Here is a 25,334-nt window from a genome sequence, read left to right on the forward strand (position 1 = left end):
ACATCTTCCTGTTTTCTCAGCAGGTCATTCAAGAACATCAAAACTGCGCGCTGCGCAGTCTGCACGAAAACATGTAGAGGAAAGACTAGTTTCTGCATTTTAATATTGTTCTTAAAAAGTAAATAAATACAAAATAACTATAAAATATGGACAGATATTCTTCCCCACTTGCGCTTATGAACTCTGTGGGCATCTTGAACCTCACCATTTATTTAGTCTTATTCAGCCCCAGTTCCAGAAATGCCGGAAGTTGTCTGTTACTATGGTGATGCGCCTAAACTCTCTATTCAACAGCGCCTGTATGTGTTTTTGTTAAATGAAATAAAATGAACGGAGATGATATGGTTCTGGAATGTCTCAATAAACAACAGGAGAGTCTGAACATGAGTCACCGGGGTCTAGTTGTTTTGCCACCTGGCATTTCGAGACTCGTTACCTTGAAAAAACTGTTTCTGAACAACAATCAGCTCATTTTACCACCTGACGAGGTAAGCCATATCTCCAAACCTATGTACGGTGTTTTTCAGACTAGCTAGCTACTCACAAAGTGAATTAATTCGTAGCACATATCATATAATAATGCGTTATTGTATAAGTTATCATTTAATGTAAGCAGAAATCACGTGTTTGCATCCCCCTGTTAGATTCTGCACCTGGAAAAGCTTGAAGAACTGATACTGGATGGAAACCAGCTGACCGTTCTTCCTAGCAACATTGGATCACTGAAACACCTGACTTACCTGGGTGTAAACCACAACCCATTATCTGTGCTCCCAGAAGCAATAGGTGACCTGAGAGAACTGAGGGAGCTCTGGGCTGTTGGATGTGGTCTCATCTCCATACCATTATCTATTGGTAATCTCAGCAAGTTACAGAAACTTGGGCTCCATAATAATAAGATTACACACCTACCTTCAAAATTTGGAGCCCTCAGCAGTTTGCAGTGGTTAAACTTAGCTGATAATAAACTTCAAGACCTCCCGGAAGAGGTTAATCACTTACAGTCTCTGGTCTTCATGAATCTGGACAAGAACTGTTTCACACACATCCCTACTGCACTAACAGGTTAGAAACTTCCCACTTAATGAAATGACTACTTATGACATCTACTTTTTTCTCCACAAGTGGCTCTTTAATGTATTCTTACACAGTAAAAAACACATGGCAATACGGATACAATTCAATACAAGAAGCCGCTGCACCTTTGATCTGTTGCTTTGCTCTTATTAGATATAGGCCTACATTTAGAGGACTAATAGTTGATCTTTCACTCTCTTTATTATTGCTAATGGTTATTAGATGTAAATTCCTGTTTGTTCCCTTTAGTGCTCATGTGTAATTTTATATGTGTTTCCAGACATGGCAAATCTGCAGATCCTGTCTGTTAAATTTAACAGCATCAGATCACTGGAGGATTACTTAATCCCTGCTTTCAGCAGACTTATAAAACTTGACCTCAGAGAAAATCCTTTAATGGATAGACCACCTCACTGGAAGGTAATTAACCATCAACAGAAAATAAACACAGACACAGTTTGTTTCAAGTATGTACTTTTAATATTACTATTGCTATTCTCTGTAACCCATATCAAATCACCTCTGTTCACATACAGGGATTGGATTTCATATTGCTGGGAAAAGTGTGATTTACTGAAGAAGCAGATTCATATGAGATATGCAGAAACTGAAAATGAACACCCAGTTGCATTAAATACTTTTGTCAGTGAAACATATGAAACAACGAGAAGTGGATTTATACGAGGCACAATATACAGTATTACATTTCTTTGTGACAATAAGGAGGTGTCACATTATTAGATCTTGAAACATTATGGCCATGGAGGGAGGGAAGAAAATCATAAAGTTCTCCTGAATACCTCTTCATTTGATCGATATGAGCATATCCTGCAAAAGAGACATAACAATAAACAGTTTCGAAATGTGAGAATATGTGCATTATGGGTGAAAGTAGGGTGTCAGTTTTATCTGTTAATTAAGTACCTGAGATCATGTTGTTAACAGGATATTGCCGCATCTCACAGCATGAACACACTTTGTTCGGTGATGCAACAGCCTGGTAATCATCCTGGCTAATATATAACACGAACATGAAGATAACATGAGGTTAAACCATGTTTTTATAAAGATAAAGGGCTGTGGTAGTGAAAGTAATATTTGGACCTCAGTTGTGTCTATGTAAGTGAAAAGGAACAATATGAATGAACTACTGTATGGATTTCAAGATAAAATTCACTACAATTAATTTATGCTTTCTTACAAAATCTATATACAATTCAGACATATTTAAAAAAAAAAAATTAATTTAATATTTAGTTAATGCATACCTGTTCTTCTCTCTCACTGGTTGATCTTCAGTCTCATCAGACAGACTGTCTTCAGACATTTCAGTTTTTAATTGTTCTTCACACATCACCTTTAATAATAAATAACAACTGAGAAGCTAGCAAATGACAATGTGGAATAGCCAGACATGGGTTTAACAACAGCATGTTCTCCTACCTGTTCATCCTTTTCCCAAATAAACCTTCCAATTACCACTCTCATTTCTAAGAAAAAAATTGGAACTGTAACCAGGCATGAAGTATTAAATGTAACAATTATTTACATTAGAACTTGTCACTAACAATAATGTTTATAAAACGGTTAGTTCATGTCTTTGATTCTGACTGGTCAATAGCTGTGTTTTATTCATGATAAAACACGGCTATGACCGCTTCACCCATCGTTTCTGTGTATCACTACACAACACCCTTAGCAACCACTCTTAGCAACGTAAACTGTATGTTCTCAATTGATATTGTTCATTGAAGCTTACTGTATTATGTAGAAGAGTATTGTGAGAAAGAGATCGAGTGAGCGAGTTTATTACCTGCATTCAGATTTAGCATTTTATCAGTGCTATGTTCATAATAAAAACTCTGTTTAAATGTTTGATGTATTATCTTGTCCTTTTAACAGTTAAGGGGTTTTCCCGTGACTGACAGTGCTAGTCAAAGCATTTGTCAGTTGTGTCTCGTTCCATGTTCACAACAATTCAGTCTTTTCAATGTAAAAGTCTTCGCTACTGACTGACACACTCATAAAGACAGTCTTTGCCGCCATCTAATGGCGTAATAATGTATCTTCTGTTGCTGTTCACGGTCAGGGACTATTTTTTCCGGTGGAAGGAAGGCTTTTAGTGAAAGTTTACTTCATGAAAGTTGCATTGATACTTATTTTTGGCTTTAATATTTGTATTGTGTGGTAACCGTTTTATAAAAGCAATAAGGTACTCAAGGCTAGTGCTGTATCATGAACAGCACTAGCCTCGATGCTTCGCGTCGTGCCTAACAAAGCCCTTCAGCCGTGACTTATTCACGATACAGCACAGCCTCTCGTACCTTATCGCTTACACCTTATGGTTTACACCTAGCTAGAACATCTCACCATTCTGGATGGAGTCTGGGGGAAGCACATAGTGGCCAATAGGCACAGATTTTACACTCTGGCGAGGTTTACATGCTGACAGGAAATTGCTGTGGAAAACTGTTGCCCTGTTATTTACATAGTCCTCACTGTGATATATCCTAAAAAAAAGAAGAAGAAGAAGAAAAAATGAATCAGGTAAAGCTTGTTTTTCAGGAACTTCAGGGGTTTGGGGTACAGTAGATTTGAATTAAATTACATCATATAGGCTTGCCACAGATGCGAGTGATAAACAATTTTCTTTGTATTACATTAAAAATACACTATCCATGCATACTCTGTTACTTTTTAAGCTTCTTTAAAAAAAAAAAAAAAAAAATGGCCAAGTTACCCTAAAACAAGAATTGCACAACAAACTAAATACACCTTTTAGTGTCTTCAGAAGAGGCATCATCACTGAAGAGGTAATTTGCTGTTTTCCAGGAAGAAAGAGCTCCCCCTTCAGAAACTAAAACAATATAACAGGTAATGTCCTCATACTTAAAGGAATATTTATAACCTTTAAAGTTAAAACCTCAGATAAGATCAGATGACATATTCCAAAATATTCATTAATAGATTCTTTAATTACTTTGAGTAATTTTAGTAGCATAACCAAATACTCATCTCACCCCAGAAGCTGGTTACCCCCTGTCCAACACTGCTGGAGAACCATGCGGTTTTGCCTTTAAACATGCTTATGCGGTGGTGTTTATCACTTCAGTTCGCACAGAAACAGGTGGAAGGCCTCGATTGATGCAATAATCCTTCTTCAGACCTCTACTGTGTGACGACGTTCAAATTAAAGTATTCCTGAACCAAACGTGGATAGTGAAGTAGAAAAGTTCTGGAAAATTAAAACGAGAAAATTAAAACGTTCATAAGCAATAACGGACAACCGTTATTTAGCAGCTCACACACCACCTCAGGCCTTAACGAGCAATGTCCGATTTGTGAACCAGTCGTTCTTTTGAGTCGGATCTTTTCACTGAATCTGTGAAACCCGTTCACAAAAACCGGTCTGAGCGGTATTTATTTATTTATTTATTGAACATATATAAGAGCAAATACACACAGTTACAACTCAAAACAGAATTTAACAACAATAATAAAATTATAAACGGTCTAAGGGGTATTTTTTTTTTATTCAAGAAACTATTTTTTATTCAAATATACAAACACCTTCAGGAGAACATTAGAATAAAAAAACATTCGTATGTAAAGTCACAGGATATCTAAAGGAAATATTAAGAATCATTTACATACAAGGGACCACGCGATGACGTAGTTGTGACGTAAAAACCATCGAAACGTTTTTTAATTGGTTATTTGAAACGGAACTGATTCGCGCGAATAAGTCAAGCTTCTCATCATTAAAGAATGACTTTTCTATTAATTCACGAAATATTGAAGTACTAGTAGGCTACCATTAATAGCATATTGCAACAATTACATATTATTATTATTATTATTATCACTACTACTGCTAGGTCTTCTACTACTACTACTGTTGTTGTTGTTGTTGCAAAAAATGATTCCTCACAGTTTTTTAAGCTTTACGTTTTTTCCCCCCACAAAAGTCCAATAAAATATCGTCATTTTGTCTTGATAGAAGCTTGCAGGAGAACTCTCCAAGGTTATTAATTTCTTTATTGGATGTAATTTACTATGAGAGAAATACAGGTGCTGGTCATATAATTAGAATATCATCAAAAAGTTCATTTTTTTTATTATAAATTATTTTTAAAAATGAAACTTTCATATATTCTAGATTCCCCACATGTAAAGTAAAACATTTCAAAAGTTTTTTTTTTTTTAAATTTTGATGATTAGAGCGTACAGCTCATGAAAGTCCAAAATCCAGTATTTCAAAATATTAGAATATTTCCTAAGATCAATCAAAAAATGGATTTGCAAAACAGAAAAGTTCAAGTTCTTTAAAGTATGTTCTTTTGTGCACTCAATACTTGATCGGCAGGACATATTACAGCAAATGACTTGCTCCTAGCACAAATTACTGCATCAGTGAAGTGTGGCATGGAAGTGATCAGCCTGTGGCACTGCTGAGGCACTATTGAGCCTTCAGATCATCTGTATATTGTTGGATCGACTGTTTCTCATCTTTCTCTTGAAAATATCCCATAGATTCAGGTCAGGCATATTGGCTGGCCAATAAAGCACAGTAATATCATGCTCAGCAAACCACTTGGAAGTGGTTTTTGCACTGTGGGCAGATGCTAAAGTCCTGCTGGAAAAGGAAATCAGCATCTCCATAAAGCTTGTCAGCAGATGGAAGCATAAAGTGCTCCAAAATCTCCTGGAAGATGGCTGCATTGACTTTGCACTTGATAAAACACAATGGACCAACACCAGCAGACGTCACGCCCCCCCAAATCATTACTGACTTCAGAAACTTCACACTAGACTTCAAGCAGCTTGGATTCTGTGCCTCTCCAGTCTTCCTTCAGACTCTGGGACCATGATTTCAACATGAAATGCAAAATTTACTTTTATCTGAAAAGAGGATTTTCGACCACTGTTCACTGTCCAGTTCTTTTTCTCCTTAGCCCAGGTAAGATGCTTCTGATGTTGTTTCTGGTTCAGAAGTGGCTTGGTAGTCCTTTTCCTGAAGATGTCTGAGTGTGGTGACTCTTGATGCGCTGACTCCGGCTTCATTCTACTCATTGTGAAGCTCTCCCAAGTGTTTGAATCGGCTTTACTTGACAGTATTCTCAAGCTTGCGGTCATCCCTGTTGCTTGTGCACCTTTGCCTACCCAATTTCTTCCTTCCAGTCAACTTTGCATTTAATATGCTTTGATACATCACTCTGTAAACAGCCACCCCATTCAGTAATGACCTTCTGTGACTTACTCTTTTTGTGGAGGGTGTCAATGATTGTCTCCTGGACCATTGCCAAGTCAGCAGTCTTCCCCATTAGTGTGGTTTCAAAGAACAAGAGATACCCGGAATTTATACTGTAGGGATGGTCATTTAATGAAACTCAAATGTAAATATTCTAATATTTTGAGATACTGGATTTTGGACTTTCATTAGCTGTACGCTCTAATCAACAAATTAAAAAAAAAAACTTTTGAAATGTTTTACTTTACATGTAGGGAATCTAGAATATATGAAAGTTTCATTTTTTAAAATAATTTACAATAAAAAAAATGAACTTTTTCACGATATTCTAATTATATGACCAGCACCTGTATATTGCTCGCACAGTGTAGTAGGGTAAAATAGTGTAGTACACACTCCTGCCCACTAGATGGTACTAGAACGGCGTAATTCACGAGGACGGAATTCGTGCTCACTCAGGCCTGTTGATAGAAAGGATAGCAGCAATAATCTTGCCCTCCAAATGTGATCAACCGGAGCTGATTCAATTTAATGCTTAAAACTGTTGACCAAGAGTTAAGAATCAAGCACTTGTTATTGATTGTGTTCGGTTGTGCAGATTGGTACTTAATTACATGTCAACTATGTTTTAGGTAAGCTGAGTTTCTTTGTTTTTTGTTGCTGACAGTTTATGTGGGCAGTGGGCACACATTATTTTACACATTAATTAATTGTGCTACGAAAGAAATAGGGCCTACTAAAGTTAAACACATTTAATCTGCTCTCTCTGTCGATGGATTAATAATGCCTGTCATATCTTGACAGCCAGTTTATTTCATACTGCAAATGTAAGACATGGCCAAAATATATAGAGCCAAAGTGGCCTCTATATCTCCATTTGTATCCACGGAACAGAGAAAGACAGTATCTGACCTTGTGAAGACTGTTTGTAAAAATATGGTGATAGTGCACCATAAATCAGAAATTGTTCAAAATGCATGCTGTTCTCATCCAGAAACAGGTCTTGATTTTGTGGTGATTTAAACATGTTTCGAGGAATGCATTACTAGGATTAGTAATCTATACAAGCTTTTGTTAGAGATATTGTGGAAGTGTCTGTCATTCTGTGCTTTATATCAACATGAGGTTTGCCCACAGGTCAGTAATTTATATGGAGTTGGCTGCTGTTGGCACCCACTGAAGCTAAATTGCTTCCTGTTTTAGTGGACAGTACTGTCATGTAGTCTTGTGTTTTATGTTTCCAGAAGGCCATTAAAAAAGGCAATGGTACAGTAGAAGGATAGTGGGTTATTTGCCGGGTAATTGTGGATTCCTGCTGAGATGAGATGCCTCTGTCACAAAGGTTACAATAGGGTCGCATATGCACAAAAAAAAAGAAGAAAAAAAAAAGGCATTGTAGCATCTATGTTCAAGCCAGTAAGAGTGTTGCTGCTTTTAATAATATATTTCTCTGAACTTTTCAGGAGTTTTTAGTGTTAAAAGTAACAATCACAAGCTTGTACCCTTGATAAATATGATCAAAGATGACTGTAAAAATAAATCTGCATTGTTTATCCTTTTGATCTTTAATTCATAAAATAAGCAAAAATCTAACCTTTCATTGAAGGAAAAGAATTGAAAGTGGGGGGGAAATCACATTATGAAATAAAGTTTTTTCTCCAAAACACGTTGTACATTTAATACTACACTCTTAAAAATAAAAGTTCCAAAAGGGGGTTTCTCAGTTATGCAGTGAAGAACCATTTTGGATTCCCCAAAAAAGCTTTTATTGAACAGTTCTTAAAAGAATATTTTAATCTTAGTGTGAAGAACATTTTAAACATTTAAAGAACATTTTTTCCACTATAAAAAGTCTTGTGTGGAATGGAAAGGTTCCATTGATATACAAGTTTCTTCATGGAACCATAGATACTAATAAAAAAACTCTATTTTTGAGAGTGTACATATCTTAAATGTTTGGAGAAAAATCCACTGCTGATGGTATACTCCTCCTAAATACAAAGCTTATATTTGGTGTCCCATAGTAGTGAAAGGTGTGTTTGTGTGTGTGTGTGTACTGGTATTCCCTACGTTATGGCGACCAAATTTATAAAGATTGTTTCCAAATGGAGACCTAAAAATGTCCCCACAAGGTAAAAATTTGCTGGTATTACTATACTTACTATACATTTTTAGGTCCCCATGAGGAAACAATCTTATAAATCAAACAGTGCAGAAAGTTTTGTGTGATGGGTAGGGTTAGGGTTAGGGTTAGTGTTAGTGTAGGGGGATAGAATGTACAGTTTGTACAGTATAAAAACCGTTAAGTCTATGGAATGTCCCCATAATGATAGGAATACCTGTGTGTGTGTGTGTGTGTGTGTGCATGTGTGTGTGTGTGCATGTGTGTGCGCGTGTGTGTGTGTGTGTGTGTGAGAATATATACTCAAAAGTTTTTGGTCGGTAAGATTTAAAGTTTTTAAAAGAAGTCTCTCATGTTCACCAAGGCTGTATTTATTTAATTAAAAAAAGTAATACTGTGAAATATTACAATTTCAGAATAACTTTTTTCTATTTTTAAAGTCGGCATGAAACGAAAGGTGTCATGGTGTTTTCTTCCCTATTATGATGTATATCTGAGTAAAATGGCTCCTCGAACAATACTGATAGCATATTGATTATATAGCTACTATTCACAGTAATTGCATATTCTGCAAAAAGGACAAACTATCCCAATTATATCAGCATTTTATGGTTCAATGCTCATGTTTGTGATAACACAACATTTCCATAATCTGAGTTGTTTATAGAGACAGAACACCAAATCATCTTGTGTTTCTACTGCCAGAGAGAGAGCAGACAGTGTAGGTTTTTCTTCATAGTTTGCATGTATTTAGGGATATTTTTCATCATAGTGACATTACATTCTAGTTATGTAGCAGTTTTAAACTCAAGGCATAATCTAGAAAGCCTTTATATAGATTTTATTAAGTAGTCTATTCTTGGCTGAGAGGGACAAAATTACAACCATCAGAGGGGACGAAGACATCAAAGCAAAACTACTTTCTTTTCTTTTAATTGACTGACAGCACACTGACAGCAAAATCTAAAATTAGAGAGAGGAAGATCTATTTAAATTACTAAAATATAACTTCATCACCCTCGTACAGTCTGATTTTCAGCTTTGTTGAAGCTGTGTGGGTTTTGAATGGGGAAACTTTTACAAGCGGTGCAAAGAACATTTTGTTGAGACTATGCATAAAACATTACAAGCATATACAAGTGGACAGACAGAGATTTACAGATGTGCTGAATTTAAACAGATTTCAGCTTGCAGGATATGGCAGCTATGTTTCCCCTCATGCTGTTTATATGGAGAGATGAACATTTGAAGATCTCAGAATAACAAATGTTGTTATGAATGTAGTGATTGCTACAAAGTTATATAATTGAGGGATCTCATAATGTTCTCTTCTTTTTGTTGTTGTTGTTTTGTTGGAGTAAGTAAGTCATTATTATAATGTGGTTTCAGTGATGAATACTTAAAATTGTTATGTACAGTAGATTCAAAAAGGAAAACATGCACTATCATAGCAGCATCATAATTGATACATATTCTAATGTTTTTGTGTAAATAAGTTTATAAGCATTGTTAATAAGCATTGTTTTCTTGGTATCTGACAACAGCGTTGATAGGAAGGAAAATGTAGACAGGTCAAAAGGTGAGCTCTGGAGTGATATTTTTATAATGGCTAAGTAGATGGCCTAGAGTATTTGCCATCATATACATTTTTGGGTGAGACCGTAAAAACCTGTTTGCATTCCAGCATTCATATGGTCAATTGATATATATATATATATATATATATATATATATTATATATAATTTTTTTTTTTTTTTTTTTCATCAGATACAAACAACTTCTCAGAACAACCTCTCAACTAGGAATAAAGGTCTGGCAGATACAAATAAGATGATAATTATTTTCATGCTGCGGTTGTTAACTGATAAATGGGTGATATAATACTGTAAATCCATACTATTTTGTTAAAAAAATAACAGTAAACTTTTGTTATTGTATATGCACATGACAACAACAACATACATGCTTACCAGTGAAGACAGATAGTGCTCTTAAATCTTTGCCATTATCTATTTCAGTGATCTGTATCTTAAAATTGGCAGAAACAATTAAATATCCAATATTGGCAGATAAATGCCCAATAATTGTCGGTAAAAATTAAAATGAATTTATTTCCTAAATTCACATTAATACACACACACACTCAATGGGTGCTTCTCAATTCTTATTTGTGCATCCTCGTTTCCTTTCCTCGCTTCCTTTCCTCGTGTCTTAGCTCCACCCCTTCAGGATGCAAGGGAAGGATGCAAGGAAAAGACTCGAGGATGGAGGAATTGAATCAAGTGAAATTATATCTTCGCTCCCTTTAGCGTAATTTCAAAGCGTCTTCAGCTGCACTTGAGGGATCTACCCATATGTTGTATAAATTCTCCTGCCCCTTCATATCTGTTACAATAATTTAAATGTATGCTTTACTTTTGCAATTTAAATAAACTTTACATCTCATATATTTCAACAGGGCATCTTGCTTAATTAATACGCTAAAGGGAGTGAGGATATATCATTTCACTTGATTCAACTCCTCCGTCCTCGAGTCTTTTCCTTGCGTCCTTCCCTTGCATCCTGAAGGGGTGGAGCTAAGACGCGAGGAAAGGAAACGAGGATGCACAAATAAGAATTGAGAAGCACCCATTGTCAAGATGATCTGCTGAAGTTCAAACTGAGCATCAAAATGAGGAAGATAAGTGATTTAAATGACTTTGAAAGGGGCATGGTTGTTGGTGCCAGACGAGCTGATCTGAGTATTTCAGAAACTGCTGATCTACTGGGATTTTCCTGCACAACCATCTCTAGAGTTTACAGAGAATGGTCTGATAAAGAGAAAATATCCAGAGAGTGGCAGTTCTGTGGGTGAAAATGCTTTGTTGATGCCAGAGGTCAGAGGAGAACGGCCAGACTGGTTCGAGCTGATAGGAAGGCAACAGTAACTCAAATAACCACTCGTTACAACCGAGGTATGCAGAAGAGAATCTGAACGCACAACACGTCGAACCTTGAAACAGACACCTAGTGACACTCCTGTCAGCTATAATGCTGCCTTCACATGCTATCGGAAATCTCCTACTTCCCATTTCTGATCAGAAAGAACAGGAATCATGGAGGACACCAGGTTTATTCTTGGCTATCTATTGGGAAAATCTTATTAAAGCCAAAATGATATTTAGCTATTCATGGACAACCATATAAACATTCATAGCGCTATCTAGTCAGCTTGCTGGAATTTTGGCCATCAATACAGGTTATTTTTGCTGTATATAAAACATACAATACACTTGATTATCAGGGGTGCGCATAAGTGGTACGCAAGTACGCATGCGTGGTAAAAAAAAAAAAACCGCTGCGCACGAGAAAACATGGAGGGAAGCGCTTTTGAGTACCAACATTTTTGAGGACACAGGGACACGTTTACTTACTGGAGTAGGATTTTTCTCCATCTCTGGTAAGATAGCAATCATGATGATAAGTGTGTTCTTTAATTATTAGGTGTGCAACGGATCGCAGTTAATCCGTGATCCGTACGGATAAGGTCCAACGGTTCAGCACGCATGTGATTCGCGGAATAACTTCTAAATTTAACCATCATAGAGTTAAAGTTTATAATTTTTTTGACGTGTTTTGTCTCGCCAATTAACATATCAAACGATTTTAAAAGCGGAAGAAGAGGCGAAAATCGGGACTCATCTGTGCGCACAGCCTCACACCTCCGAAACGCGCGCACGCAGAGAGAGAAAGAGTAAGACAGCGCTCGACCGAATTAATTCCTCTTTCACGTTTACTTGCGCTTGAACGGACACATACACACAAAATTATGTCAAAATAACTGTCTCGGCAAGTATTCTCTCGGTTATGTCATAAGTGAACACTTTAGAAAGAAACCGGATGTGTGTCAGTTATTCGGTCCGTGCTTTCCTTCTTAAAGTGACAGCAGCCTAATATTCTTGTCATTCGTGTCATTAATGTTAGTAAAATAATAATAATATAAAAAATCATTATCATCATCTACCATGTTCGAGAGAAAAAAAGATAGTGAGGAGAGCAGTCAGGGGGAAAGTGATGAGGACAGCTTTTAGGATAAGCGTGTTGCATAAAGTGTGAGTACCAAGCAACATCTCCAGGTGCTCCCTTGAGAACCAGTCCAAAAAAGTTATGTGCACCCCTTTGATTGTTCATATATGTAATTACGCACTACTTTAATGACAAGACAAGGTTATGTAAAAATAAAAACTAATAAAGAATTCCAGTAACAGCAGCATTTGTTCTCCCCTCTGCCATGTTTAAAGTTCATGGCACGCCCATCTCGGGAACTTTGGTATCAAAATTATCCCTGAACTTCCCAGTGGTAAATACGACTTGAGAGGGTGTTCATGTCCAATTTTTAACTAGGAAACTCATATTTACGATAATTCCAATAGCACGTGAAGGCAGTATAAGAACAGGAAACTCAGGCTACAATTCGCACGGGGTCCAAAATTGGACAATAGAAGATTGGAAAAACACTGCCTGGTCTGATGAGTGTCGATTTCTGCTTCGACATTCAGATGGTAGAGTCAGATTTTGGTGTAAACAACATGTAAGCATAGATCCATCCTGCCTCAATGGTTCAGGCTGGTGGTGTAATGGTGTAGGGGATATTTTCTTGGCACACTTTGGGCTCCTTAGTACCAGTTGAGCATCGCTTAAATGCCACAGCCTACCTGAGTATTGTTGCTGACCATGTCCATCCCTTTATGACCACAGTGTACCCATCTTATGGCTATTTCCAGCAGGACTGACATGGTGTGTCAGTCAAAGCTTAAATCATCTCAAGCTGGTCTCAAACATGACAATGAGTTCACTATACTCAAATGGCCTCCACAGTCACCAGATCTCAATCCAATAGAGCACCTTTGGGATGTTCTGGAACAGGAGATTCACATCATGTATGTGCAGCCGACAAATCTGCAACAAACTTGCAGCTATACTGTAGTGCTTTAAGTCAGTCTCCTCAACGCCCACCAAATGGTTTAAGATCACATTACATGTTACTACAGTACATTACATTACTGTCCATAATAGAGCCCACACATGCTTATTGGATTGGCGGAGCCGTCCACATGGACAGATGAAAGCCGAGAGGATGATGGGGTGTGTGGGGGATTAGTGTGCGGATGTCCTGTGAGCTCTAATTAGGCCAGTTTAGCTCTGCAGCACCAGATCCTGCTGCACTTTGACTGCTCATTGGTGAGATCCACAACCAAGCTTTTTTAAAAAAAAAAAAAAAACGCTTCAGATTTTACCTTGCCACGTTGCTTTTGCCACGTGGCCTGTCGTATTTCTCTTTGTTAGTTCATCGCCAGAGTATGGTGTCAGTCTGTAAATGGCACAGCCACCCCCTGAATGTGGATTTTATTGTTTGTTTGGTGTGATAAAGTAGATATTATCATTCTGTATTAGCTAGCATTTTCAGCTGCGCTTTATATGAGTAGGCTGACAGCCTTTTTGTTTCAAATGTAAATCCAATGTCTTGTCCAGCTCGGCTAATGACTTCAAAGGGCTCCTTTTCATGGCAGGTGTCTCTGGATTAAGGCAACTGCAGGATTGTTCTTCTTTTTTTCCCCTCAGCTTCACGTTTGAAGTGTCATTATCTGCCTATTTTGCTTGTATCCTGCTCTTTCAGTGGAAGAGTACTAAAATAATAATTAAAAAAAAGGCCTTAGATTGTGAAGACAAGTGTAATTCTAACACATTCTCGCTTATTTCTAGCATTTAGTGAACGGTGAGCCAGTGAAAAGCAAGCAGCTATTATGATCATTTTCTACTAGTTCACAGATATTCTATAGTGTATTTGAAAGAAGCTTTTGCCTTATAAATTAATATCTTGTTTTTAAAACTGTTTGTTTAAAACTTGTTTTTTTTTAGGCATTTAAATTAATTAAAGTTTTAGACCATTTTACTATGTATTTAATATATATATAAATATTTCCAACACCAAATCTATTGAATGAAGTCTCTTATAGATCATGCTCAACAAGGCTGCGTTTATTTGATCAAAAATAATTTTTTTTACTGTAATATTTGTAATATAATAATTTAAAATCTATTTTAATATATTTTAAAATGTTATTTATTCCTGTGATGGTAAAGCTGAATTTTCAGTAGGATTACTCCAGTCTTCAGTGTCACATGATCCTACAGAAATCATTCTAATATGCTGATTTGGTGCTCAAGAAACATTTCTATTATTATCAATGTTGAAAACATTTCTACTGCTTAGCCTAATATTTTTGTGGAAACCGTGATATAGGATTCAGGATTCTTTATTATTAGAAAGATCAAAAGAACAGCTTTTATTTGAAATAGAAATCTTTTGTAATGTTACAAATGTATTTAGTGTCACTTTTGATCAAATTTCAATATTCTAGTTCAAAAAGTTCAGTAGTCTATGAACCTCAAAAGATACCTCAGTCTCTAATGTTGTTTTTATGCTATCAGTATGTTGATGTTGTACATTTTAGTGTCTATACAAAATGAAACTGTACTAGAACCACACTTTATGTAAAAATGGTTTCGAACAACATCATGTTGATTTTACTGTCTAGATATAGAGTTTTATTACATGAATTTCACCGTTATTTTCACTGCTTAAAGGGTTAGTTCACCCAAAAATGAAAATTCTGTCATTTATTACTTACCCTCATGCCGTTCCACACCCGTAAGACCTTCGTTCATCTTCGGAACGCAAATTGAGATATTTTTGTTTAAATCCGATGGCTCCGTGAGGCCTGCATAGGGAGCAATGAAATTTCCTCTCTCAAGATCCATAAAGGTACTAAAAACATATTTAAATCAGTTCATGTGAGTACAGTGGTTCAATATTAATATTATTGTAAAGTGATGAGAATATTTTTGGTGCGCCAAAAAAAACAAAATAACAAATTATTTAGTGATGGCCGATTTCAAAACACTGCTTCAGGAAGATTTGGAGCATAATGAATCAGCGTGTCGAATCCGCAGTTCGGAGCGCCAAAGTCACGTGATTTCAGCAGTTTGGCGGTTTGACACACGATCCGAATCATGATTCGACGATTCATAACGCTCCGAATCTTCCTGAAGCAGTGTTTTGAAATCGGCCATCACTAAATAAGTCGTTATTTTGGTTTTTTTGGCGCACCAAAAATATTCTCATCACTTTATAATGTTAATATTGAACCACTGTACTCACATGAACTGATTTAAATATGTTTTTAGTACCTTTATGGATCTTGAGAGAGGAAATGTCATTGCTCCCTATGTAGGCCTCACGGAGCCATCGGATTTAAACAAAAATATCTTAATTTGTGTTCCGAAGATCAACGAAGGTCTTACGGGTGTAAAACGGCACAAGGGTGAGAAATTAATGACAGAATTTTCATTTTTGTGTGAACTAACCCTTTAAAATGTTGATGTTTGTTGTATTTTGACCATTTAAGAGAAAAACTACAATGAAAACAGGCAGCTGCCGGGTACTATTTGCAGCATCATGTCCCGTTACTTGCTACAGTAGTTATTGCACCTGAGGATCTGAGAGCCCTTGTCAGACCCATGTCCAGCTGGTCCATTGAACGAGTGGGACTGTTTGGCCAGTACTTCTCCAGCCATTGAGTGAATGACTGAGAGGTAACTAGTGGTTGACCGATATTGATTTTTTTGATTGCAGATGCCGACATCTTAGAGAGCAGGGTGGCCGATGGCTGAAATAAAGCTAAAACATGTCATATTACACTATTTAGTTTAAAAATAGTAAAAACACATGCATAAAGCGCTGAAATTAAATGTTTATTTTACATTATATTTAGACATAAATAATTTGAAAATGGATATGAAAATAATTAAACTTGATATAAAATAAATCTGTAAAATAAACAGATTTATACTTTAGATTGCAACTTCTTGATTCTGTAATCCCATTTATAGTATTTTCCACAAATAAAGAAATTAAAAATATGAACAGAAAGGAAGTAAACATTGTAACCAGCAGTGCACTCAGTAATCTTGTACGTCTTTGTGAACTGTCTGCTAATAATATTTTTCAAATAAAGATGAGGTAGCACTAATTTTACATACAGCACACAATGATTACGACATAGCGGACAACTGGATGTAGTGCACTATTGTTTAAAAATCAAGGATTTAAAGTTTGTTGATTGTGTGTGTCCAGTACAGCTGAACTCTCCTGTTTCATACGATTTGCTTTGGACCGTTGCGCACACTTGTTTTTAATAAAGGCCACAAATGTGCACTTCATGAGATCTCACAGCTGGACGTGGCAAAGTTTGCAAGGTTTGTGAAATAAAAAATATTTATTATCGGTCGACCACTAGAGGTAACTGAAGACGTAAAAGCACTTTTCAAATGGGGCAAGTTTGTGTATTGGGCAAATCTGAATAGTTTAGCTCTGCAGTCACCAAACACTGCTATTGGTTAGCACAAAGATAAATTTCATGATATTACTTGGAACATTTTGAATTAAACAGATAAGACAAAGCTATTGCTGTTGGTCTAGAACACCAGCTGAATAAATATGAGGTTACATTTACAATATTAGACTATTCTGGCATTATCCAAATCCTCATCTTCCTGTATTCTGGCAAAAAGGCAGCTAGTGCTCTGTCAGATTGTTTATCACTATCTGCTTTTTCTCAGTTCATGCTCAAGTGTAGGGTCTGTTTCATTTTGGCCTCACTAAACAGCTGCAGTCTTGTCCAAACATACACCAAACGCTCTTCTGCTCAATTCATGTTGTTACTTTAATCCAGATCTTACTGTATATGGTGCTCTGGTTTCCAATGCTTTGATCTCACATCATCCCTTTAACAGTTTTATAGTTTAAGACTCCAGCTCTAACTTGGCTGTCTGAACACTTTAGTCTGAGATTGAGTTCTCTATTTATTCAGTATCTCTGTTTACACAGACACATGTTTGTTCTCAGTGTTTGGGTTTAGAGCATACTTAAAGACTGTTAAAAAGATTCTGGAGTACAAGAAGGTACATAATTTAGTCTTTGTTTTACCATGAAATAAATACTTGCATAATTAATTTCCCTGCCCTAAATATATTCTACAAAACCTTGCATAGAAAAAGACTCTCATTATGATAATCTGTCCAGGTTTACTGTTGACTCCTATATTAGAAACACAGCCTTTTAGGATATATTCCTGAATATTTTACAGTAGAGGTCATCCAATATATCACCAAGACCAATATATTGGCCAATATTTGACTTTAAAAAAAAAAAAAAAAAATCGGCCAATATGTTTTTTTTTTGTTTTGTTTTGTTTTTGTTTGGCCGATAAATGTCAAAAGCGGGACTTTTATATTGAGAGTGCCGGGACCTTTATTTTGACAGCACTGAGAATGGCAGTGCCCATTCCTGTTCCCGTTGTCCGACTTCAATAGTTCACTGTATTTTTTAAAGAGTTCTAATGTATTACTAGATAGAGATGTTAAAGAAAGTAAGTGGTATATGAAAAAGCATTGTAGCGTTTGCCTTTCAATTATTAGTAACAGAAAAGCTACAGCTGTATAACTTTAGAATACTGTCAACGTTCACCAAATACATTTAGATCATTTAAACAAGTCTTTGAATATCTAATAAATATTTAATTATTAAATATTTACTTTATTAGAATTCTATGATTCTTCAGTCTTTACAAATAGCCTTGCAAGCCATTTGCAGCTCTTACTTGAATGGTGTTTAAAGAAAAGTGAACAGAATCTGTCCACGTTTAAAAGCATTAAAAGTAGATCATGAAGTAAAATTGTAAAGATATATGTCCATGACTTAAGCACAAAACTGAAGACAAATACAGGTGCTGTACTTTTAGGGTAAGATTATGATCATCTTTGGGGTTAAAGGAACACTCCACTTTATTGGAAAATAGGCTCATTTTCCAACTCCCCTAGAGTTAAACAGTTGAGTTTTACCGTTTTCGAATCCATTCAGCCGATCTCCGGGTCTGGCGGTACCACTTTTAGCATAGCTTAGCATAGTTCATTGAATCTGATTAGACCGTTAGCATCTCTTAAAAAATGACCAAAGAGTTTCAATATTTTTCCTATTTAAAACTTGACTGTTCTGTAGTTACATCGTGTACTAAGACCGACGGAAAATGAAAAGTTGTGATTTTCTAGGCCGATATGGCTAGGAACTATACTCTCATTCCGGTGTAATAATCAAGGAATTTTGCTGCTGTACCATGGCTGCAGCAGGCGCAATGATATTACGAGCGCCTCTGACCCCCTGCTTGCACAGGGAGCGTGCCTTGCAACCATGGAGACATTTGTGAGAGGCGCTGCGTAATATCATTGCGCCTGCTGCACCCATGGTACGGCAGCAAAGTTCCTTGATTATTACGCTGGAATGACAGTATAGTTCCTAGCCATATCGGCCTAGAAAATCGCAACTTTTAATTTTCCGTCGATCTTAGTACATGATGTAACTACAGAAGAGTCAAGTTTTAAATAGGAAAAATATCGAAACTCTTTGGTCATTTTTGAGCGAGAGGTCTAATCAGATTCAATGAACTATGCTAAGCTATGCTAAAAGTGGTACTGCCAGACCCGGAGATCGGCTGAATGGATTCGAAAACGGTAAAACTCAACTGTTTAACTCTAGGAAAATGAGCCTATTTTCAAAAAAAGTGGAGTGTTCCTTTAAGTATATGAGAAATGTGAGAAATTACATGGAAAACACTTTCTTTTGCTCATTAAATTTGCTTTAAACAATTCTGCATTTTCCACACTTCATTTGATTACTTGGCATTGAGCTTGATTCCACCCCTTTTACTTATGCCTGCAGGTTTCTTTTTACAAGGGCTGCAACCCAATTCACACACTTCTATTTTGGTCTAAATGATGTACTTTTGCTCGTAAATGGAAGTCCATTTTATTATGTTGTTAGTTCATCACTATTGGGACATACTGTACTGCATCATAAAATGGCATCTTGATAGCACATAACCTAGTGTACTATTTGCATTTGTATGCATGTGTTAACATTACATAAAGCTAAATTCATTGCCTTGAAATGCATTGTTCTTTTTAACTTCATACATTTATAAACTTTTAAGATTAATACATTTTATACTTACTACAGCTTCAGCCTTACATCCCTCACCATTTTATTTAGATAAAAAATGTAATGTGATACTAATCCATACAGCATGCACAGATGCACACTTTTTTTTTTTTTAAATCCACCAGAAATAGTGTAGTATGCGAGCACCTTTTGCATATTATTTTCAATGCATTGTGATTTGAGAGACACTAATCCTATTTCTGCATACTATTGCATATTAAGATGCAGCTATTGTATTATTTGGCTCTGAACCACAGAACCGCAGCATTGGTGGAATGCTGGCTTTCTTTGGGAGAACACTTTCACACTAACTGAACAAACTAAACTGTCTTCAAATTGACTACAAACCACACCAAAAGCTCTAGTGTAAAGCACCTTAGACTAGGAAAGGAAGAAAAAGGAGGAAAACGTGTGGACGGTGAGAAGAGGACTGTCAGCCTGCATTAGGTTACCCTTTCCTCTCCTGGCCGTTAGGGGACAAACCAATGAGATTTTTCAGAGCACCACTAAATAGGTCCTGACTGATGCTGGCTGAGAGGCCATGTTTGTGAAATGTGCAAGTGACTCAGAGACTGTGGGGAAAACCGCCAGAGATTCCTGGGGACGTTTGCGATTGGATCAACAACTTGTCAGTCAAACCCTTGCGTTTGTTAATGGGATGTCCTTGAATAGACTGCCAAGGAGTCTGTTGCTGTATATTTGCCGAGTGAGAGCTCACTTGGGCCAGTGCTGCTGCCAGATTTTGTATTAAACTTAAATGTAAGTACAAAGAATAGAGGTTGGTGACAAATATTTATGAATCTTTCCACTCTAATCTCACTACCAGAGAGTTTTTCAAGGATCCAGTTCGTTTCACCCTTAACATCTTTAAAGTTCTATTTTACATGTGAAGTTAGCTAAACCGCTTCTTGGGAAAAAAACTGTCCCAAGTTTGGGAGTTCTTGGGACAAACTAATTTGTCATTCCAAATCTTTTTTTTTTTTGTCAGATCCTATGACACTTTACGACACTTTTTTTAATACTTAGGTATTTTAAATAACTGACTTATAATGTACTGTACACTATGAAAAATGAATATTCAGATATTTTTGCTAGATTACATTTAATTTGTTTTTAATTATTAGTGTTTTTAAAGATTAACTTTAGTTGCTTGTTGGATAATTGCAAAGGTAATCTACATATAAAAATAGGAAATGAGCACGCACATTTAAATAGTCAATATTGATTAACTGATATAATAATGATATACCATTATAAATTGGTCCAGATAGTTCAAATGACTTTATGCACTTCTAGCATTCTTTATTTAATCTTTTGTTCCAGCCTGGGATTTAGGTCTATCACTTACTTTAAAAAAAAAAAAAAAAAAAAAGGAATTTGATAACGTTCCGGCTAGGTCAAATCAAGAGTAGGCTGTGATGGATTAGGGCCCCCTATCATTTCATTGCAGCTCCCTTAAGCTTGAAATTGTAGAGTGTTTTTTTTTCTTCTTTTCTTTATGTTCTGAAGTAGTTCTGCCTGCCTGGTTGAAGTGAGATTATTGATAGGTCTCATGTGTGCATTGATGTGGCTTGGGCTTTAATCAGCCTTATCGATCCAGCCACACAGGCAAACATTTGAGAGTGCATGCTTTAAAGTGGCATTTCAGAAAAAGCCACAGAGATGTTATGAAATTATTTAATTATGTAACAGGTTTTGGATTGTCTATGTAAATGCATAGGAGAACTCAGAAAGCTAATCAAAAAATGTATTACAAAGCCAGTCTAATATGCGTATCAACCTCCAATGGTTCCTCAGTAGCGCTGATTTATTTTACTCTATGCACAAAAGTACAATCTGTTGGTGGAAACGTAATGTTCTTCCTACTTAAGGTTGTTTGTAAGCCTAGTGTCTCGCAAACCCTCAATAAACTGGGCATCAAATGAAAATTCACCCTATCTATTGTCTAAATGCATGTTTTAGATATTATTGTAAGTAATTAATCTGTTCAAATGTTTCATTTTATAAATGTTCAAAATGTCATAACTAGACCCTCCAGTGAAAATGGCAGACTTTCTGACTGTTGACATATGCATGGGTTCTCTAATCATTTTTAGTCCCTTAAACTTGGCTTCTGCAAGCTCACGTTCATCTGTCTCCACTTTTGAGTCAAACACCCACATCTCAAAATCCAATCAACAATTGATGCATGGAACCAAGTCCCTGCCCTACTTTTTTTTTAATTTTTTTTATTTTTTGATAATCCGTTAAAACTTGTCCATGTCCGCGGCGATATTCGACGATGCTATTTTAGAAACGCTTTCTATTTCTGCGATGTTGCGGCTGCAACAACAACATATAAAGTATAATCTAAGGTACTGTTTATGTACTTTATGTAATGTTAGAAGCATCTAATGTGACTTTGAATATCATTTTTGTGTGACCCTTTATAGCCATACTGAAAGTAATGATGACTAATTTACCTTAGATCTTGAAAATAAATTAAAAGAAACAAGAAAAAAAACTGTCAACTTATTGTGTATTCTATGACAAAAATTGTGCCAGTCACTCAGTATGTATTTTTAATAATGTTTAAGTGCCCCTATTATAGATTTTTGAAAATGACCTTTCATGCAGTGTGTAATGTAGCTTTATGTAAACAGTCTGCAAAGTTGTAAAGCTGAAAGTGCATCATAATTAAAGTTATTGTCTCTCAAAAGAAAGAATCGACTTGAACCGCTTAAATGAGTCATTTGTAATTCGAATCCCATTTCTACGAAGTTCACATGTCACAAGTTAACACATTTGCATAATGCCCGCCTACATTCATGTTCATTCTGTTACATCAGTCATTCACGTTAGTGCTCGGCTAACATATGCACTGTTATTAATACTGTTAATAATGCAGTTCCCACATGTGCACTGCAAAATATACACATCGGTTTGTTGATGGACATACGCTTGTTAATGCTGATGGTGAGGAATGACGGTTCATCTCATATTGTATGTCAAACTTAGTAGCGTATCACTGAGAAACGTCCTACTTAAATCCTTGCGATGGAGGTTCGGGATGATTAACTAGTTCTTCCAATATTTCATCATCGGACTCGCCCTCAGATTGATGTGGTAAAATCGATGCCATCGTTACTGTCTTTACAGTGTGTACAATAGCTGAGCTTTAGGAAGACTCCGGAGCTGAATCAGTTATGGTAAAAAGACCAATCACAACAGACTGGGCTGTCTGGCCAATCGGAGCAGAGCAGGCATGCGGAGAAGAGGGATTTAGAGAGACTGACTCATCTGACGAGTCGTTTGAGAATCAATGAAAAATGTGGTGATGTGCAATGTATATTATGTGAAAATGAAAGTGTTTTTTGACTTTTGATGCATGTAAACCTGTTGTAGGAGACAGAATTAGGAACCTTTCAAATAGCATATTAGGGGCACTTTAATATGGAGTAATATTATGAATTTGATCAAGTACTTATCCATTTGGTTGTGTAGTTGTAGAACAATACGTCAAAGTATCGTCAAGTTATGTTTACCACAGGCTTTATTTCACTCATAAATTAAAAAAACCCATTATAAAACCCCATAGGAAAATCTCAAAGGAAATCACTAATACCGTTTCATTGCGACTAAGTTTAGCTTGAAATGGAGATGACGTTGAAAGTGGTGATCTATTTAAAACAACACTCTGAAGAAGTTTAACATCAGCCAGAAAGACCATCCTTCAAAACTAGTCAAAAAGTTGGAATTCAGTTTTGAAACAGGGCACTGTCTCCTATCTCCTGTAGTTACGGACCAAGTCAGATTGCCATGATTTGTGTGGGCCGTGCTGTGACGCTGTGCTGGTTCAGGTTTCTTCCTCCACAGGCTCTGGCTCTCAGCTTATTGGCTGACCTTGATAAGCCAATGCAGAAGTGGCTGGTGCAGCAAAAATATACCCCCTCCTTCCCGTGCCTGGCATTGGCATTCATTCAGAACCAGGCCTGATGCTGTAAACAGCTAAAATAAACAAAAGGAGGATGCTAAATTAATCGCAGTGAAACGCACACACAAACGTCATTGCTCAGCGTTGAGTTTCAAACAAAGGAAGCTCCTGAAGAACGTAACTTTAATTACATAAATTTAAATAGCTTGGCTTGGCCTAGCATAATGGAAAAAGGAAGCTGTCTGACGTGCCTGAAAAGTGGACTAGATTTTAAACAAATGTGTTAGCCAAAAAATATGAGGAAATCTGTGCTTCTACTTCTCTCTCTTTTTATATGGTGCAAGTTTATAAAGTTGTCCCAGATAGTATTGACACAACTCTAACTGATAGGTATGTACAGTAGATACCAGACATGTTCACAAGTCCCTTAAGGCCAAGACCAAGTCAAGTCTCAAGTCTCTGAGGTCAAAGTCAAGTCTTTAGGGTCCAGGTCAAGTCTCAAGTCTTTGTAAGTGAATGCTGGCGGTAACAAAACCAGTGTATAAACAAATGTTACTTATAGTAAACAACACAAAGAACAAAATTCTCATCTATGTGTCATTTGTGATAAGGCGATATAATAACCCACCCTGACTCAACAAACCGATCTGTGGAAATGAACTGGTAAAATGTATATGAAAGTGTCCAGTCCATAGTCAAGCTACAGTAACTTGGTAAATTTGGATATTTTATGCATATGGTAGCAAATATTTTGGAAAAAAAAACATGAAAAGGACATGGAAACTTGTACTTTTTGAAAATAGACAGCAACCAAGCCTCTTGACAGCTATGCAACACTGCAGCTCCTCTTTGGATTAATTGATTGCTTTTTAAATTAAAGGTCCAATAGGACATTTTCGGAGAGGCTAACAATAGCGAGCTAGCTTTCAAATCATAACATCCCACCCTCCCTTCAGAGCTTTTCCAAAGCCACGCTTCCTCCAAAACACATGAAGGGACATACACACAGCTGTTCTTGGCAAAGCATCACAAGAGACGGCGTTAAAATACTTCATGTCTCAAAGCACGACACATTATAATAATAATGAATGTCAACAACGTTTTAGAGAGCTTGTACCTGACTGCTGCAGATTCATTTCGGTGTTGATACTGTTGACATGGAAACGCATAATTCCGAGTCTGAGGACGTGAACAGCTCCGGTTAGAACGTCACGGTCTGCCATCTCTTAATTACGGTAGTTATGGCATGAACGCAGTAAAAGCTCGTTGTTTTGGAGGAACTGTAAAAGGTGTTTGCTGTTTGTTTGCGGCGCTCTGTGACCGACGTCTGTCTGTACACTGCATAGCATGAAATGCGCTGATGACGTATGATGTCTGCGCAAACAGTGTGCGCGGGGTATATAAAAATGTTGAGTTATACATATAACTACTGTTCCCAGAAGGAGGGAAACAAGGTACAACACATGACTATAGGATATTGCGCTCTTGCGCCATCTGTTGATGGCACAATTTACTCACTCCTGAAAGGCCAATGACGTATGATGATATGGGCAGGGCCACCTGCCCACAGCATATAAGTGTTGTCGCATGCGTCATTCCTTTTGTTTAGTCCAGCTCTTCGCTGAGCCTTCAACTGCGCGGGGCTCAGAGGTGTTGTACCTCGTTTCCCTCCTTCTGGGAACAGTAGTTAAATGCATAACTCAACGTTCCCATTCATTTGGTTCACTCGGTACAACACATGACTATGGGACATATGTTCACACCCTACAAAGTCGCTGAACTAAACCTAAGGGACCAGCACTGCCACATACCCTTTTTTTCAAGGGAGCGACGGCCCCTGGTTAAAAAAAAAAAAACACAGTGAGCACAGACTGA

General features: G+C 36.8%; 2 protein-coding genes and 1 long non-coding RNA gene across 13 annotated transcripts in view; 2 read left to right on the plus strand and 1 right to left on the minus strand.

Moving 5' to 3' along the window:
* The first annotated feature begins 160 nt into the window (after window positions 1-160).
* On the plus strand, window positions 161-1,758 carry LOC127515282 (uncharacterized). Its single transcript, XR_007930805.1, has 4 exons — window positions 161-488; window positions 645-1,065; window positions 1,358-1,497; window positions 1,614-1,758. It is a non-coding gene; the product is annotated as an uncharacterized LOC127515282 (long non-coding RNA).
* The window catches only part of terb2 (telomere repeat binding bouquet formation protein 2), a 37,622-nt gene continuing 13,828 nt past the window's right edge, over window positions 1,541-25,334 (minus strand). The window contains exons 2-8 of one of the 2 annotated variants that reach the window (XM_051898754.1): window positions 4,098-4,312; window positions 3,853-3,934; window positions 3,448-3,587; window positions 2,521-2,567; window positions 2,346-2,434; window positions 2,002-2,090; window positions 1,541-1,905 (exon numbers count right to left, since the gene is read on the minus strand). In XM_051898754.1, the coding sequence (XP_051754714.1) occupies window positions 1,778-1,905; window positions 2,002-2,090; window positions 2,346-2,434; window positions 2,521-2,567; window positions 3,448-3,587; window positions 3,853-3,934; window positions 4,098-4,161 (639 nt within the window). In that variant the 5' untranslated portion in view covers window positions 4,162-4,312 and the 3' untranslated portion in view covers window positions 1,541-1,777. Of the gene's footprint in view, window positions 1,906-2,001; window positions 2,091-2,345; window positions 2,435-2,520; window positions 2,568-3,447; window positions 3,588-3,852; window positions 3,935-4,097; window positions 6,545-25,334 lie in introns of those variants that run through there. The other variant, XM_051898755.1, reaches the window with a different exon arrangement.
* The window catches only part of tjp1a (tight junction protein 1a), a 164,174-nt gene continuing 145,676 nt past the window's right edge, over window positions 6,837-25,334 (plus strand). For 4 of the 10 annotated variants that reach the window (XM_051898740.1, XM_051898738.1, XM_051898739.1 and 1 more), the window contains exon 1: window positions 6,840-6,960. In XM_051898740.1, the coding sequence (XP_051754700.1) occupies window positions 6,860-6,960 (101 nt within the window). In that variant the 5' untranslated portion in view covers window positions 6,840-6,859. Of the gene's footprint in view, window positions 6,961-25,334 lie in introns of all 10 variants that reach the window. The other 6 variants (XM_051898749.1, XM_051898736.1, XM_051898742.1 and 3 more) reach the window with 6 other exon arrangements.

Source organism: Ctenopharyngodon idella, chromosome 7, assembly GCF_019924925.1.
Source record: "Ctenopharyngodon idella isolate HZGC_01 chromosome 7, HZGC01, whole genome shotgun sequence".
In the NCBI taxonomy this organism is placed as follows: Eukaryota; Metazoa; Chordata; class Actinopteri; order Cypriniformes; family Xenocyprididae; genus Ctenopharyngodon; species Ctenopharyngodon idella.